Raw genomic sequence first — 18,227 nt, forward strand, 5'->3', positions numbered from 1 at the left:
CAACAGGTATGATTTTCAATATTGTATCATAAGATACATCAACATTTGGAATATCTGCATAACTCAGTAAATCAATATTTTCTAAATGACCAGTTTGTGATATATGAAATCATGCCTGGGTGAAAGATTCATTCAAAGTACAAGCTAAATCAATGCACTTGAATGCAACATCATGCAAAAAGTCCATTTCAGATTCCATATTGCAACTAATCAGCCTTTAAGAAACAACTGCTTGCTGAGTTTTGGTGTAGAATCAAAGAAGTCTATCGGTTGTTATCTAAAAAGGATATTAAAATGTTATTCACTTTCCGCCTAAATGTATACTTAAGACAAGATTTTCTTCATATAATTCCATTAAAAGAACATATCACAACAGACGATGCAGATGTGAGAACCTAGCTGTCTTCTATTGACATTAAGTCAGACATTGAAGAGATTTGCAAAATGGTAAAATGATGCTTTTCTTCTCACTAATTGGGGGAGGGTTTGGAAAAATTTTTTTTTCAGGAAACAAATATTTCATTTATGTTATCATGTAATGGGCTTATTATTATTATTTTAAATGATTAATTAAATGATCTTTCAAATTTCTAAGTTTTAAGTCCCAGTATATAAATATTGACAGCTATAACTCACATAAACAAAAGCTCTCCGGTTTCTTCAATAATTTTAAAAACATAAAGTGGTCCTGAGAGAAAAAAATTGAGAATTTCTGTTACAGGGAGTGAGTGTAGAAAAGAGATGTGGCCGAGGAGAGTGGCTGGGGGATGCCAACATGTAGAGGTTAGGGAAGAGAGGGAAAGGGGAAAGAAAACTAGAAGCATTTAGTGTCCTGGAGGCCAAGTGAAGAAAGTGTCTTCAAAGGAGAAGTGCTCATCAGCCAGATGGTGCCTGAGGAAGAGGAAGAGGAGAACTGAGAAGGACCACTGGGTGTCCAGACAGTGATCACGGGGACACTTTGACCAGAAACGTTTCAGTGGGACGGAGATGGAAGTCTGATTGGAGAGAATAGGTTCAGGAGGTGATGAAGTAAATGCAGGTGAGCATACACAACTCATAGCGAGTTTTACTATCAAAGGGAGCAGAGAAGTGAGGTGATAGCCAATGGGGAATAAAAGATGAGGGAGACATTTTTAGATGAGAAATCCTGCAGCATGCTTGTGGAGTTAGGAAGAAACAAAAGAGGGAGAAAGGCGGACAAAGGAAGGAACAGGTCTTAGACAAGGCAAGAAGGGATGGAATGCAGGCGCATGGAGGCTCTGCCTGGGGCAGGAAGGACCACCTGGAGACACCGACTGCTAGCCCAGGACTCTTCCTGCTGTGTACTGACAAATCTCTCCACTGCGGTGATGTCCCCTTTGACCCTACTTTGTTTTGGGGGGGTTCTTTTTGACCCTACTTAGTTTTTAATTTTATTTTTTAATTTATTCAAATCATGAATACATTTTTATTTTACAAAAAATACTGAGCCATGTAATGTAAAAAGCCAAAGACCTCTCCCAATTTCATTCCCTTTCTCAGAAGAAAGTCCTGTTATCAATTTAGTGTGGTTTCTTACAGACCGTTTCTATGTATTTGTACATAAAGAAATAAATGCTTTGTTGGGGTTTTCCCATAAATGACATCATACTATGCATAACATATTATAAATTAATGCTTTAACAATACTTCTTGAAACACTTTCCGTTCTTGTGCAGAATGGTATTTCATAGTATGGTTGTTTTATTCTCCTACTGCTGGACAGTCAACTTAATTCCAATAATGCTGTAATGAACATTCTATGGTTCTCTTTATGACTACATGTGAGGATGTCTTTAGAAAAAAATTACTGGAGCAGAATGTATACATTTTTAATTTTTTATAATCCTTCCAAAAAGGCTACACCAATTTACAGTCCCACAAATATTGTATAAGAATACTTGTTTCCCCACACCTTTGTCAATACCAGATATTGACAAATATCTTCTTAATTTTTTTCCGATCTAACAAAAAATATTTTATTGCTCTTCTAATATGTAACCTCTTGATTACTAGTGAGTTTGAGCATTTTTCATAGGTACTGAACCTCAGCTTTGTCTTATCTAGTTACCCCCCATTCATGCTTCAACAACCACCAGTCAGGGGTCAGTTCCTTTTGACGGCCTCTCCATACTAACCCCCATCTGACTGTACCATTCTCTCCTGTGCTCCTATTCTGCCCCTTCAATACCGATGTCATCTCACTTGTCATAACTGTTTACTAACTGTCTCCCCACTCCACCCACCCCATACCAGACTCTGAGCATCTTGAGTGCCCGAATTCGGCTTGACTTCGCTCTGGAGCCCTAGCCCCTGGCACAGAGTGTGGCACCATAGTAGGTACTCAATAAAAGAATCACTAAGTTTATAGTGACATCACTTTATATTTGCAGAGTGTGGTATGATCTACAAACATCCTTCCCTTGCATTTACTCAGATTGCCTAAATCAAATCAGATTTGCAGGAATTAACATTTCAGGGAAAACACCAGGAACATGGGAGGAGGAGTATAAACAGCATGAATTTGATCACCAGCTGCATAACGGCATGCATATAAAAATAAATCAGTGTAACTTAAGCCCTTGGACTTCTAAGTGGATTCGATAATAAATGTTCTACAAGAAATTAGCAAAATTCATCACAATATTAAAATAACTGCACAGTCAACAAATTGGAGAAAATAAGTTTAAAGTAAAATTATCAATTCAGTAGTCAGGTAGAAAGAGTAAAACAAAGGAGAGATCTGCTATTTGGTCAATAATAGATAAATTAAGCATTGATGTGAATTTTTGTCCAGAATGATATAATTTTACAGCAATCTAGATTGATCAAAGTAAATGTACAACCTCCAAATTTTTCTAGTAGAATTCTTATAACCAACTGAACTTGAGATTTTAGGCCATCTCATAAAGCTCAAATATAGATCACAGAGATACCTCATCAATATTCTTCAAAAACTGTTTCTGTGAAACACTAGTTCCACAAGATGTTAAAAGGTACTATGCACACTTTTTAAAAAGATTCCTAGGTCAAATGTTTTGGAAATGCTGGTTTAAATAAAGGGAAACAGGTTTATTCAGTGTAAGGTTTATCAGAGCCTTCAATAAGCCCCAAAAGCTTGGTATATAGCTCCAAGATATAATAATTTCTTAAAGTAATCTGACCACAGAACCATGTAGAATGTGTGTCTGTTTTATGAGAAAAATATGTCTCAAGAAACTAGTGTTGCACAGAGCATCCTTTGAGAAATACTGTTGAGATTACTAAAACAATCTTCTTCTATGCCACAAATGATCTTTTCAAATTTATAAGCATCCACAGACTTAAATCCCTCAGTTTTATCACAGTTTAAAGTTTACCCTGATACAGTGGCCTAGAATCAAATCTGAGGCTGGCAAAAGCCAGGATGGAGAGAGTTATAATGCCACAAGCTCAGAGAAGGGCAGAGGAAGGAATCTTAGTGGAAAGTTAACAGGTAAGAAGCCTTGTGTGAGTACAGCAGCTTATGAATTATTGAACACGATGCCCCTGAAGTCTATTTCCCTCTACTATTTTGCTGCTCAAATTCAAAAATCTATCATGCTGTCTTGCTAATCTTTTCATGTCTGAACTCCTGGGACCTCCTCTGCAGTCATCCTCACCCTGCAAACCCCCCTGCATAATTAGCCCATTGCCAGGCTCGTTGAATACACAACGAGTCATATTCTGCATGTTTATCTCTCTCTGAGGCTGAAATCTTGGTTCTCCTGTGATGCAGTGAATTAGGGGTTACACAAGGCTCTGGGATGTGGCTAGTATCAAAGAGCTAGAAGGAATTTTAAAAGTTCTTTAATCCATCTCCCTGGCCCCATGCTGGCCTGACCTCCATCCACATCAGAAAGAAAATTATCCACCCTTGTCTTAAAACTTCCTAGCAGTAGAGGTCCCTGAATAAAGCCTGTCTAGTCTCTAAATTATCCACCTTTATCCCAATCCACTCCCCTGTCCTAACCCTTCACATCAAATGTTACCATTTATCTCTCACTCACCTTCCAAGCCCCAGTCTTTTTTGTGTGATTTATTCCCATTCAGCTTCACAGGGTCTCAGAATTTACACCCAAACTAGCTGTGCTGCTAAAGAGAGTCAGAAATAGACTCAGAAACAGGACCTTATACATCACTGTTGCTTGAATAATATTTCACTCGGTTTATCCCAAAATACCTCTGATATTCTAAGCCCTTTGGGAAACTGTTTTGTTGCCTCTCTCCAAGTGGGTTCTGCTTGGAATCAACATAGGAGGTGATAATTTTTTCCATTTTAAAACAACCCTTTTAATTTGTCTACATTATTCTTGAGGCTTGTTCTTAATTTTACTCTTTCTTTTGTTTTGTTTTTCTTTCAGCCATAGGAAAATGAGGTGGGGGGGTGGTCATTAGAAGGCTCTCAAAGAAAGTGGTTTTTGTGTTACCTGAGCCCATGTTGGGGAAAGCAACTAGTAGATATTCTGAGATTTATCTGTTTTGAATTTTGGTATTAGAAATCAAAATATGACTAGTGTGTCCTCAGTGAAAGGGCTATACTTCCCAGGCCCTACAATAGATGGAGCTTATAAAACTGGGAATTTAATATGGTGAACCTCCAAGCCTACTGTCAATGCTGAGGGAACCCCTACCTTAGACACTGGGGAATGTGTGAGGAAGAGAACTTTCAAACACTCCTTCTCTGCACCCCTCAAATTACAGGCCTGAAGCTATTACCTCTTCTGCTAACCCGTTGGACTGGGTTTTGATGCACAACAGAGGAAAAAGAGAAATAAAGATCATACAGGAAACTGGAGTCCAAGTAGGGAGAGGGGAGTGAGAAGAGGAGAATTTGAAACCAGAATGGTGATCACCGTTAACCTTACTATGCACGGTATCCTCCGTTTAGCCTATTAATTCAAGTTTCACTGACCCTGTATGTAAATAACTTTCTATTAAGCAATCTCCTCCATTTATAGGCAACTCAAATATTGTATTACAAGCTTCTCAACATATTGTACTGACCCCTCTATCTTCTCAGAATTCCTGAGCACTGCATTAGAAATTCAGTTCCTAAGATTTATAAGAGAGGTTATGTATTGAGAATGGGGATGAAAGAAATTAGTAACTTTTTAGGTGAAATAGTTTCTAGTACTTAGTATTATAAAACCTTAATCCCAAAATTCTAGATGCTATTTCTGGTCAGAAATAATAATAGAGCTATTTGCCTATTGATAAAGATTTCTGTGTTCTTTCTGTAATGTGTGACTAACTGTGTCTATAATATTAATATCCACACTGTTTACTCTCCATGAGCAGGTCAAGAGCAAAACAATATTTCAGTACATAAATTCCATTTTTAGAATGATCGAAAATACCTTTCTGGCTAAATATTGGTAATAATTACTTTCTCAAAGGAAAATAACCCCTCTTTATTGACTGTGAAATTATTTTAGTATTGAACCCAGATCTAATGTCCATTTCCCATCTGCATTTTCAAAATATAATAAAATAGTCAAGACAGAGGGCGTAGATGATGCAGTGTATAAAGTATTCATTTCAGCCTTCTGGGTAAGATAGCAGATTGAACAAAGCATTTACTTCTCTTCCTTGAGAAACCCCACTAAAATGACAGTAAACGAATTTGTCCACAAGGACAAAGAGAACAGGAAGAGCCAACAGCCACAAAATGTTGGAAGCCAGAAAGCAGAAGAACAAGTGGTAACTGACTTATTCGGTTCAAGAAAGTTGCATCCTAAACTAGGAGGAGGGACAGCTGAGAAGCAACCCAGTCTACACCACAGAACCCCAGAGGCCTTGGGAACTGGCTCTGTATGGTAGCTCTAGAAATGAAAGTGAGGCTAAAAACAAGTCTTGGTTGAAAGATTGTTGAAGAAGTAGTTAATCCTCGTATCTCTTCCCCTCCCTTATTCTGATATAAGACTAGGGTTTCTTCTCTGGAGATGCTAAAATCAAGAGCTTCTAGACTGGAAGACAGCAGACAAGGGGAGGTAGGAACACTGTGCTAAAACACAAGCCTGATGAATCTGAAGTCCACCCACCCCTGGACCCAGAGTGCTGGCAACCCAGCTGGACACTAGAAGACCCTTCTCTGGGGAATCTGCACATCCTAAGAGGAAAGCCCCAGAGACTCGGACAGCAGGGGTTTCCTGAGAAAGGCCCAGCCAGTCCACCCTCTAGTAAGAGCCATAGACAACAAGCCACACCCAGCAGGCCCACTTTCCAATCAGCTTTTGAGTTTTCAGCTAGTTTCCACTTTTACACATAAGCCAACAACCCAAGATCATCAGATATCTGAGACCAACCTTGAATGTGAAAAACAACACAAAAAGAAAGAGAAAAACAACTTCAAGATAACAGAGACAGTGCTCCAAGGGGAAATTTTTTTAAACTTTAATTAATATCCTACTTATAAAAATAACTAAAATGATATCTTCAAAAAAATAAAAGGAGATATTACATTCATGAAATAAAAACATTATACTAAAATTAAAGAAATATTCAGAGACCAAAAAAGATCATTGGGAGATTATACTAATGACAAAAGATGAATTTCATGGGTGTATTGAAAAATCATGTTGAGGATATCATCCAGAAAATAGAGCAAAAGACAAAGAGATGGAAACTAAGAGAAAAACTAGGAAAATTAGAGGACCAGTCTAGGTGACCCAGTATCCAAATAATAGGAGTTCTAAGAAAGGAAGAAATCATCAATGGAATAATTCAAGAACACCTCTCAGAACTGAGTGACATGAATTTCCAGGTTGAAAGGGTGTCTAACACTGAATGGAAATAGAACCACACCAAGCCTGTCATCATGACACTTCAGAACACTTGGAACAGATGCTACTCAGGATCTCAAAGGATTGAGGCAGAGAATGGCTTCAGACAACAACAGAGGTAGGTCAAGATCCAATGGATCGATTCCTTCAATCTTCTGAGGGAAAACGATATTAACCCAGAATTCTATAAGCATCTGTTCTGGACATCAATTGTTGCGTAAAAAGTACTCCAAAGTTTAGTGGCTTAAAACAAAGCATTTTTATACCTCACAGTTTGGGAGATCAGGAATTCAGGCAGAGCTTGGCTGGCCAATTTTTCCTCTCCATGTAATATTGACCATGGATACAACAGTATTCACTTAGCGCTGGGCTGGAGGGTCCAAGATGGCTTCACTCACACGAAGTGGGTACCTGACAAGGGGTGACCAGAAGGCTGAGTTTAGCTGGATCTCTTTTCCTTTCCAGGTAGGGCTTTTTTTTTTTTTTTTTTTTTTTTTTTAATAAACTTTAATTTTTGAGCAGTTTTAGGTTTACAGAAAAAATGAGCAGAAAGTACTGAGAGTTCCCACATACTCCCTCATCTCCTCAATTCCCCCTATTATTAACATCTCACATTAGTGTGGTAGATTTGTTATAAATGAAGAGCCAATATTGATACGTTATTCTTAACTGAAGTCTATAGTTTACATTAAGGTTTACTCTGTGTGTTGTGCATTCTATGGGTTTTGACAAATGCATAATGACATATATCCACCATTACAGTATTGTACAGATTAGTTTCACTGCCCTAAAAAGCCCCTGTACTCCACCTATTAATACCCGCCTCCCTCCTCTTAACCCCTGGAAACCACTGATTTTTTGATTCTCCATGTTTTGCCTTTTCCAGAATGTCACATACTTGGAACCACACAGTATGTAGCCTTTTCAGATTGGCTTCTTTTACTTAACAATATGCACTTAAGCTTCCTCTATGTCTCTTCATGGCATAATAGCTCACTTCCTTTTATTGCTGAATAATAGTCCTTTGTATGGGTGTACCACGGTTTGTTTATCTATTCACCTATTGAAGGATATCTTTGTTGCTTCCACTATAGGGCCTTTTTAACATGATGTCTCCAGAAAGATAGTCAGACTTCTCAGGTGGTGGACCGGGGCTCCAAGAGACCAAAGTTGCCAAGAATCTTAAAAGCCAGGCCAAAACTGGCATAGTGTCACTTCCACCATATCTTTTTGGTCAAAGAAGTAACAAGACAGCCAAGATTTAAGGGTAGGGGTGTCAAAGATAATGAGGCTATTCTTAAATCTACCATACCAGTCAACAATAGGCAAACTGATAATTCTGGAAACCCATTTCCTCTTTCCTATTGGTACTTAACAAGAAGCTGATTCATCCTGTTTGGAACTCCTCCTTTTTAACAAAATAGTTATCTATCCCTGAAATTTATTATTATTATTATTATTATTATTATTATTATATAGCAACTTATAAACACCAGAACCTGCTTTCCCTAAAAATATATAGGGTGTCCCATATGTGTCTAGTCTAGTTATGTCCTGTCTAAGACACTTTTCTATGAGATAATAAGAGTTCAGGGACCAGGTGAACACTGCTACTTCTTTACTTGAAGTTCGTCCCCAACAAGTCCTATTAACCCTTATTTGTGTTTGTATTTATGGTGCAAGCTGTGTTTCTGGGCCCGCCCTACACCTCACCAGCAATACCTCACCACCCTACACCTCACTAAGTCAAAAATAAAAACATTTTCAGATGCTAAAAAAAGTAATGTTACTTCACACACATCCTTCAAATGTTACATAAAAGTACTCTCCATCAAAAATAAGAAAAATGTGGTCTTCCAGGAAATAGGATATCTAACAAGTCAGGAAGAGGAGAAAAGAATCCCTAAGATATGAAGAAGGAGGCTCCCAGGATATCTGCTCTGCAGCAGAGTGAGAGGGCAACAAGTCCTGATTAAGCAGAGCAAGAGGATCCAGGAGAGATTTCCACAAGGAGATGAAATTAATAAACTATCTGATATATCAGAGCATATTGAAAAGAGATCAAACAACTGTAAAAAGATTTAAGGGTGAATTGATGATAAACACTTAAGAAAATTAAACAAAGAAACAAAGACAGCTATTAACTCCAGGGAAATGAAAGTGTTGTGAAGAGAAGAAAAAGCAATCATAGATCTGTTGTGAATAGCTAAATCCTCCTCTTGATAGTGGGAAGTGAATAGATAATGCCAAAGACTAAAAATCAAGAAGTAGCCTTGAAAGTATGTTATTTAGAGATAAGAAAGAAAATATGAAAAGACTCAGTCAAATAAGGTTGAAATTAATTGCCTCTGGGAATGGAGAAATGGGAAGGAATGGGGAGTGTGAGCTTGCTGTTTATCACCACAAGCCTTATAGACGAAAATAGTTCAACTATTTTGTTCTCTAAGGCTCACCACTTCAAGTCTTTGCTCACATCCACCTTTTCAACAAGGATTGTTCTGACCAATCTAATCCTAGCTCCCCTGCCTCCCTTTTTTCCATAGCATTTACTGTCTTCCAGCATGCTCCATAATTTGCCTATTCATGATGCTTAGTGGGGTTTTTTCCCTGCCAGAATGTCAATGACACAGGGGCAGGGATCTTTGTCTTTTTCATTTAGCAGTAGGATCCAGGTGCCTCGAATAGTGTCTGGAACATAATAAGGCTCAATAAACATTATTCAAGTAAAATGAATTTGATTTTTAAAACTATGTGCATGGGTAGCTTTGATTTTAAAAAGTAGAATAAATCACTCACCTCAGAACTCTACCACAAAGCAAAAATTCCATAATTAAAATATTGTTCAGAGATCTTGGTCTTCTGTTAAGAAATGTTACTAGTAGTTTCATTTTTTTTGGGGGGGGGGTTAATTGAAGTATAGTTGATTACAGTGTTGTATTCGTTTGTTTATTATATTCTTTTCCCTTATAAGTTATTACAAAATAACTTATAAGGGAAAAGAATGTGCTATACAGTAGGTCCTTGTTGGTTACCTATTTTATATATAGTAGTGTGTACATGTTAATCCCAAACTCCTAATTTATCCCTCCCTCCCCCTTTCCCCTTTGGTAACCACAAGGTTTTTTTTCTATTATTATTAGTTTCCTCAGACTTCAGAAAGAACAATACTTACAGTGCATTCTAAGTGCCCAAACCTGAAGCACTGAGACAGTAGGCAAGCACTATAATACAATGAGTGAGACTTACATAACACTTAAAAATAAGTGATGATTTATGTAAGGTTGTGAGATATGCAGTTTATTATAATGGAGAGAAGATAAAATACATTTGAGTAATAATCAAATATGTCTGAGTTTAATTATTATTCATTAGTTTATACCTGGTCTTGTTTCAAAATGGATTTTAGGAAGCCTATAAAAGTATAGAGAACATAACATTAAGTTCCATTTAAATTAAATTAAAGTTTGGCAAAGAAGATAGAAAATCAAAGATGGGACAAAGAGAAGCCAATAAAGTGACTTAAAATATGTGCAATTACAGCCTGATGCTGGTTGAAAATTTGTCTCTAAAATCTATGTCCATTAGTATTAGATTCAGCTATAAGTAAAGGAGAAACTCAATGTATGGGTGGTTTAAATAAGATGACAGATGAGTTTATTTCTCTCACATGTGCAGTCCAGGTCTGATATCGGAGGTCAACTCCACTGGTCCTCAAGGATCCAGGGCCCTTCCAGCTCACACCTCTATTTTCTCAGTGTAGAACTTATCCCTATAGTCCAAGATGACAGCATTCCTATTGTGGGCAGCAGAATGGAGAAAAAGGACTAAGCAAGGGTCACCTGCCAATTGTTTCCTGAGAAACATTCCCAGAAATTGTCACTGGATACTTCTCCTTCCATCTTATTGTCCAGAATTTAGTGAAGTGGCCACTCCTAGCTGCAAGGGAAGCTGAGAAAAGCAGTCATCATTCGGGGCAGACACATGTCCTACTGAAACTTCTATTAAAATGGATGAAGGGGGAGAAATGGATCTGAAAGACAACAGGAGTGTCTGCCACAGCTTCACAGCAACCGAAAAAAGAAAGAGAACATGGTCAGATTCGAAATAACCGAGTTGGTAAAAATGACCAGTTGTTCAAGAGACTTACAGCAGCTCTTGGTTAAGAGGTTAGAAAGGGATGACTGGAAGTCTTCATAAAAAGAAGAAAAAGTTTGATCTTATCACATCAGTGATAAGATGTTTCTTATCACTGTTTCTTATAACAATTCCTAATAATGTATTGGCAGTTTAGAGAAAATGTGCTTGCAGAGATTTGATTTTCTGAGTTCATTTTCACATTTAAAAAATCATAAGAAAACCATGTTTCTTTTAACTCCATTATGTGAATGTCCTGTCATTAAATATACACATATATATTTCTTTCAGAGTTAAAGAAAATTCTATTTACCTTCGTTTATGGAAAAGAAACCACTGCAATCACAGGGACTACCAGAACATTTCAAGAAATGGTATGTAGTGTTCCATTTAAACTTTCACCAATGTGCCTTTAATGATTGGTTTTATTTCATAAGTACCACAAAAGCAGAGGATTAGATAATAATGAACATAGAATAAAATGAACAGTCTCCCTTTTCAATACCATATCCTTTTCTGAGAGAGGGGCCCTTTTAAAGCCTTTTACCCATAGCAAAGGAGAACAAGACATGATGCTGTTAAAGTAGTGACCATGGGGGCACCTCAGTCATCCAAGAGCAAAGCTCTAGAAAGGCCAAGGTGCAGGGCATCCAGGCTCAGGAGGCAAGACCTAAGTGAGCATTTGCAGAACAAGGGCTGAGCGAGATCAAGGTCATTGCAAAGACTCTGCCCTCCCACATGGTGCAAAGTCTCCCACATTTCTACTGGGGTTGGAGTCTTACGAAAAATAGCTAGAAGTTTGTGGCTGAAATCCCCCAAAGCCATTTTAAAAAGGAACGTGTTTTCAGGGTATTGCCTCCATCAGCTTCCCATGTTTCCCAGACATCTGTGTCTCCTGGACTTGTTTCTTACCTGTGTGGTTCTCACCTCCCACCTTGGACCCAGATTCAGTCCACAAGATTTTGATGAAACTCCTGATTGATAAACCTTGGCCTGGCCAATACCTAATGAGCTGCCAAGTAATTTTTTGTGACACATAATGCAGAGATGGCAAACACTTAGTCTGTGTGTTGCCACTCCATCTTCCGAAGTCTGGGGAAGATATTAACCAACCCACCTTGGCACTCTTGTCTGCTATTCTGCTTCAGTGATTCTCACAACACAGCACAGCTGACAATCATCATCAACAGATTAGACTTGGCACATAAAGTTAAACCTATTTGCCATCCCTATGCCATCTCTAATCAACAGAGTATTAAGGAATTTTCCAAGCAGTACAAGTTTTATCTAAATATATGCCCTACAAATAATGTATTATATGTTCATCATATATATTCTACACAGTACAAATGTTCTATTCTAAGGACAACATAGTTTTTCTCTTACTAATAAAATAATAGCTGATTGTTGATCTCTTACCAAATGCTAAGAACAATTTATGTATAATATATATTATATGTATATATAATATATATGTATTATATATTTATGTATAATATAAATATATAATATTCACCAAATCCTTTCAACAAACTATAAAGCAAGTATTTATTATATTACATATTATATTACTTCAATTCAAAGATATCATTGATTGTATTAGCTCTGGAGAGTGTTAATGGTGGAAAAAGGAAAGAAAAATGGCAATGTACACATTGATTGCAGCATTCAACCCAGTATCAAATGTATTAAAATACGTTTCTCAGAATTGGGAATTTGTAATGATATCTACACTGTTACAGCTGAGAAAGCAGAGGCATAGAGAGAACCAAGAGCCCTGTCCATGTCACAGAATAGAAAGTTGCAGAGCTGGAATTTGTACCCAGCTTATCGCACTCCACTCAGACACTAACAATGATAATACAGTCACTGGTCTATGATCCGAGATTGACCCACAGAAAGAAATCAGCCTTGTCTCTCTGTGTATGAATATGACCAGCAGTTTATTGGAAAGTTGTCATGCAACCTGGCTAGGAATCATCATAGACACAAAGTGAATACTGACCCCTTGTTGCTTTCTCTCTTCTCCTTTAATGAGATATTCAAACAGTCCCAGTGCTGTCAAAAGCTTTCTGTCGGTGTAGACTGTAAAAACAAAGAACACAAAAACACCATGTGGAATATTATGCAGCTCTAGGAAATTAGGACTAAAAGTCCATATATTTTTATTTAGAAAGACAAAACACCACCAAAAGAAAAATGAGCATATAAAATTGGATAGTGTAATTTAATTTCTACTATATTTTTAAAAGAAAAGAAAAAATTAGCTATACATAAGAAAATTGATAGAAAATACACCAAAATCATTATGTTTGATAAATTATGGGTGATAGCTTTCATTTTTTAAAATATTTATGTTTCCCATAGATTTTGGTTTTATATAGAAATAACAACCAAAAAAAAATCTAGATGGAGGGCTTCCCTGGTGGCGCAGTGGTTGAGAGTCCGCCTGCCAATGCAGGGGACATGGGTTCGTGCCCCGGTCCGGGAGGATCCCACATGCCTCGGAGCGGCTGGGCCCGTGAGCCATGGCCGCTGAGCCTGCGCGTCCGGAGCCTGTGCTCCGCAACGGGAGAGGCCACAACAGTGAGAGGCCCGTGTACCGCAAAAAAAAAAAAAAAATCTAGATGGAAACTGAATGAAGGAACAGTAAAGAACTTGCCCAAGGTCCCCAGCCAAAAGTCCATGTTAGGGTGCAGAATAAGGAATAGGATTCAGACAGAAATGCAGGCTGGAAGCTGCTCTCTCCCCGTGTGCCTGCGACACCAGTATGTCTCTCTCACAAGACCCAGACGTGTCATCTCAACGTCACTTTGTTCCCACAATGAATGCAGCCATCTTCTGTAAAATCTAAAAGACCAAAGTAAAATTCTCTGAAAAGTACTCAGTACAATTTATAGTAGATATCTCTCCTTTTGTGGTACACTGTCTTGACAGCATTTCTTTAAAATTCAGATCGTGGAGATAAAAAGGGAGAAAGGAGATGGGAGGATAGCCTAATCATGAAAAAACGTGTGTGTCAAAATTTGATTGAAACCCATGGCTTCTGTCAGACTTTTATCTAATGAATAGATGCCGGGGTGGAGTTGGGGGTGAGGAGTATTTCTGTTCTTTTCTTTAAATTCAAAATCCTTAGAAATACAGAGTGTACACTTTGTCTAGTATAACTTCTTTGAAGATGCTTCTTGACTATTTTTCTAAGGATGTAATTTTAAAAATCATTTTTTTAAAGTTTCTCATAGTTACTCATTATTTAATGTCCTGGCTTTATTCTCCAGCACATCTTCCTGTTTTCTGCTGCTTTCCTCACTATGGATTTTTCCTTTGATATTATGCAGCATGTAACCTGACTGCCAAATTATTTCAATTACTCCCCCAGGTTTTTATTAGATATAGAAAAAGTCAGCTTTCTATAGCCTGCATTTTTATGTCTACACTTATTTTTCAGAACCAGTGAGAGAGAAAGAGGAAAAAGGGAAGAAAGAGTTGAATGGAATATGAAAGCGTTTCTTAAAAATTGTGTAATAAGAATTAAAGAAACAGCTCCTATTTTCCTCTTGAGGTTTATGTACAAGATCTCAAAATTTTCTATAGATAGCTCTACCATGAACCATTGCCAGTGATTATAAGGTATTTTAAAATGTAAACTGTTGAAGTCATTTTAATTTGGGTACTAATTCTCTGGCATGGAGGGTTAAGCGTAGGAAGTTTCTTGCTAAGCCTTCTTTACAATCGGCAAAGGAGATGGGTTGCAGCAGCCCTTACAGCTCCCAACGTGCCAACACGGCTCGGGTGGGGAGCAGAAGGGAGTGCGGTGAAGGGGGAAAGTGTCAAAACACCAGGGGGTGGCTTCCCTGGTGGCGCAGTGGTTGAGAGTCCGCCTGCCGATGCAGGGGACAGGGGTTCGTGCCCCGGTCCGGGAGGATCCCACATGCCGCCGAGCGGCTGGGCCCGTGAGCCATGGCCGCTGAGCCTGCGCGTCCGGAGCCTGTGCTCCGCAACGGGAGAGGCCACAACAGTGAGAGGCCCGCGTACCGCAAAAACAAAAAACACCAGCGGGTTGGCTGGGTCCTCACAGAATATCACCTGACTTCTCAGAGATACAAGGTGAAGTCCAGAGAACAGAGAGCAGAGGTCTTCCCCTCCTTGTTACTTCATAAAGTCTTTTTTCTTTGTGTATAAAATAGCAGACTGGTTTTGAATTTAGGTCCTGGAATTGGTGTGTGACTTGGACAAATTGTTAAATTTCTCCAGTCCGTTTCTGCATCTATAAAATGGGGATCACGGTTAGATGAGCACAGTTGCCCAAGGCGACGCCAGGATCTCATTCTTTGTTGCCGTTGCAATAAGCCAGCTCCAATGGGATTCTTCACCCCACCCTCCTGGGGGAAAGGCTGCACCCAAACTCAGTGGGATGATGGGGTTCAGGGGACAAACCCAGCCCTGTAAGTTTGTCATTTCCCCCAATAAAGCCAATTCCTTAAACTATGTCACATGACATGAAGGAATTCATCACAAAACCCAGCTGGGGCTCCCTCAGCAAAGTGGGGGTGATAGCAGTCCATACGTGAACTTCACTGGGCCGTGGTAAGGTTGAATGGGGATATACAGTGCTTCCTGACCGTCCATCTTTCTTGCTAACCTCACCCACCACCTGTCCTGTTACGTACTCAGCATTTTAAAAAATCAGTCACTTTTTCCAATATAAAGTTTTGTTTAAAGAAGCAAGTAGATTTGAAAAATTAAAAATAAATTTTAAAAAACACATGTCCATGTTGGGAAGGCCTGTGGCTCCCAGAGTTCAAGGGCAGAAAGAGGGACATTTAGCGTTGAGTTTCCTGGCCCCTGGGAACAGTAGCAAGCAGGAAGGTAATGGGGATAGGGGAGGGGCTGCCAGCCCCACCGGAAGAATCTGGCAGAAAGAAAGGGGCTTCCTCTGGGAGGAAGAAGCTGGGCTAGGTCTAGGAGTGGGCAGTGATGGAGACTGGTAGCTGGCAGATCTAAGATTGACAGAGGGGATCTGGGGCAAAGGCTCGAGGAGAAATGAGGGGACTGCAGAGGGAGCCCTGAGGAATGGGAAGCTGGTGCAGCCTGGGGAGCAGGCTCGGGACTCCCCTAGAGAGGCTGGAGGAGACAGTGGGCAAGGACAGGGTTAAGGCTACAGTGTGAGAACTGAGGGTGGGGCAGTGGAAGACCCCTGATGATGGGTGAGGCAAGAGGTGGAAGCTGTGGGTGGAAGGGGCTGGAGAACAAGCCTCGGCTGCTTGAGCTGGAAGCTCTAGAACATGTTGGAAGAGGCAGAAGCAGATGAGGGGTGTCATCTTCTCCCCAGCAATGATCGCCCCTCAGAGGCTAGAGCTTCAGGTGCGGACGCCAGTCAGTATTCAGCCGGGGAGGCCAACACAGCAAACGTGGACCCCAAAAGCACCTGCTGTACCCCGTGCTGCACGGTCCAATCTCTGGGACCTCATCAAAGGTCTCGGGCCTTGGGCCTCGTGCTCAGAGAGGACTCAATAAGTATTAGCTTTTATTCAGCCCTCACATAAGCCCTTTGTCCCTGCCTCTGTTGTTGCATTTCCTCGCCTGTAGCTGAGTCATTTGCTTTAAGTCTGGCTTCCCAGTCTGAGGGTGAGGACAAGCTGCATACTCCCAGCCCTGAGCTGAGCTTCTGCTGCATGTAGTAGGGACTTGTCAAACTGACACACTTTTTTTTTAAACTAAAGAACTCTCAGGAGTTACATTTAACCTTTGAAGAGAAGAAAAGCACACACAGTAATCTTTTGCCAACCTGAATACCTCCACGGTGGGCAAAAACCATGAGTGACAAGATTACGCTTCATCTAAAATAAAGGGTAGAAGAAAAGCAAATGTTAACATGATATTCAATATCAATATGTATTTTAAAGTAAAGAAAAATTCGTAAGGCAACTAATTCCAAAATAAACAAGACTCATCTGCTTACAAAACAAGCAAATCCCAGCCCTGAGTCTCCATGGCCACACAGCCTGCAGAGGAGGGCACTCTGGTGGTCTTAGAGGCTGCACCAAGGATCTCTGTACAGTTTGCAAGCAAGACTTTACTGACTTGAAACAGAATGTCTTTTTCACTTGCAGCCTTCCTCGTTTTATTTTTGCAAGTTTAGCAAAACCTTGGTGCCAACACCTGTTTGGGGTTGTTTTCTTTTCAGAAAGTCAAAAGTGCTGAAGAGCATGTCTTCTTGGAGGGGCCCATCCAGACAGTGAGAGGTCACCCCTCTCTGTGCACCCATATCCTCACCCACTTAGTGGGAGAGTGGGGAGCAAGGGACTAACTGCAAGTATATAGATATGAAAAAGGGAGAATTTTAACACTTGCGAAAGTGCATGTGTTTGCAGCCTCACCTACCCAGCTTCACCCCAATCCCTTTGCCACAAACGAAATTCAATCTTGAACTTCTTAAATTCTCTACCCACCCTCCATCCCCCACACCCCCCAAAACACTTCATCTTGCTGGTTCCCTTGTTTAGCCTTTGGTTAAACCATCTGAAGAATGGGAGAGAATCTGACAGACCAGGAGAAACTAGGAAAAAAAAGGGGGGCAAAATTCAGGGCAGCCTGTGGAATTCATACTCAGACCATCTACAGGTTAAAGTCTTAGGAAGTCTAAGCGGGTGGGGTGAAGAGGAGAAGAGAAAGTTGGACAGCGACGGGGTGAGGGAAGAGTTTCTAAGGCAAATTGAGGAGGAGGCCTTGGAGCAGAATCAGAGTGAGGGGAGGGGATGAAAGAGGAGACGGGATTTCTACAGGATGTGGGACATCACATCGTGTCCATGACAACTGTGAGTCCAGCTCAGGGCTCCTTCTCATGACTCTTGGACGGTTTCTTGTACACATCGCTGCTCTGGGATGAATCACATGAGATTCACATGTGAATCACATGAGCAAAAAAAACAACCTTATTCATATCCCACACGATAATACAACTCTCTCTTGTTGCTCTCCAGTGAAAACTCAGGAGAGGCGAGCCCCAGATTCATGAGAATGATCCTTCATGCCTTCATTAATTCTACAGTTATTTTTGAGCACCAGTCACTGTAATAGACACAGAGGATGAAAGACTAAATCTTAATGCATGCCTAGACCATGTTCAAGTCCTGACTCCTCGATGTCTGGTTCTATAACCTCAGTGAGTCCCTTCCCCATTCTGAGCCTCAGTTTCCCTAAAATAAAGGGCTTAAACAGGATAATCAATGTCCATCCAAGCTTTATGATTCTGAAATCCTAAATCAGAGT

At 39.8% G+C, this 18,227-nt stretch overlaps 1 protein-coding gene across 8 annotated transcripts in view; it reads left to right on the forward strand.

Moving 5' to 3' along the window:
• Positions 1-18,227, forward strand: part of AOAH (acyloxyacyl hydrolase) — a 177,634-nt gene that overhangs the window by 113,613 nt on the left and 45,794 nt on the right. For all 8 annotated transcript variants that reach the window (XR_010842142.1, XM_059073653.2, XM_067042335.1 and 5 more), the window contains one exon: positions 11,247-11,329. Coding sequence is in view for 7 of the 8 variants with exons in the window: in XM_059073653.2 (XP_058929636.1) it covers positions 11,247-11,329 (83 nt within the window). In the remaining variant the exon portion in view is untranslated. The remainder of the gene's footprint in view (positions 1-11,246; positions 11,330-18,227) is intronic.

The sequence above is a fragment of the Kogia breviceps genome, chromosome 9 (assembly GCF_026419965.1).
Source record: "Kogia breviceps isolate mKogBre1 chromosome 9, mKogBre1 haplotype 1, whole genome shotgun sequence".
In the NCBI taxonomy this organism is placed as follows: Eukaryota; Metazoa; Chordata; class Mammalia; order Artiodactyla; family Physeteridae; genus Kogia; species Kogia breviceps.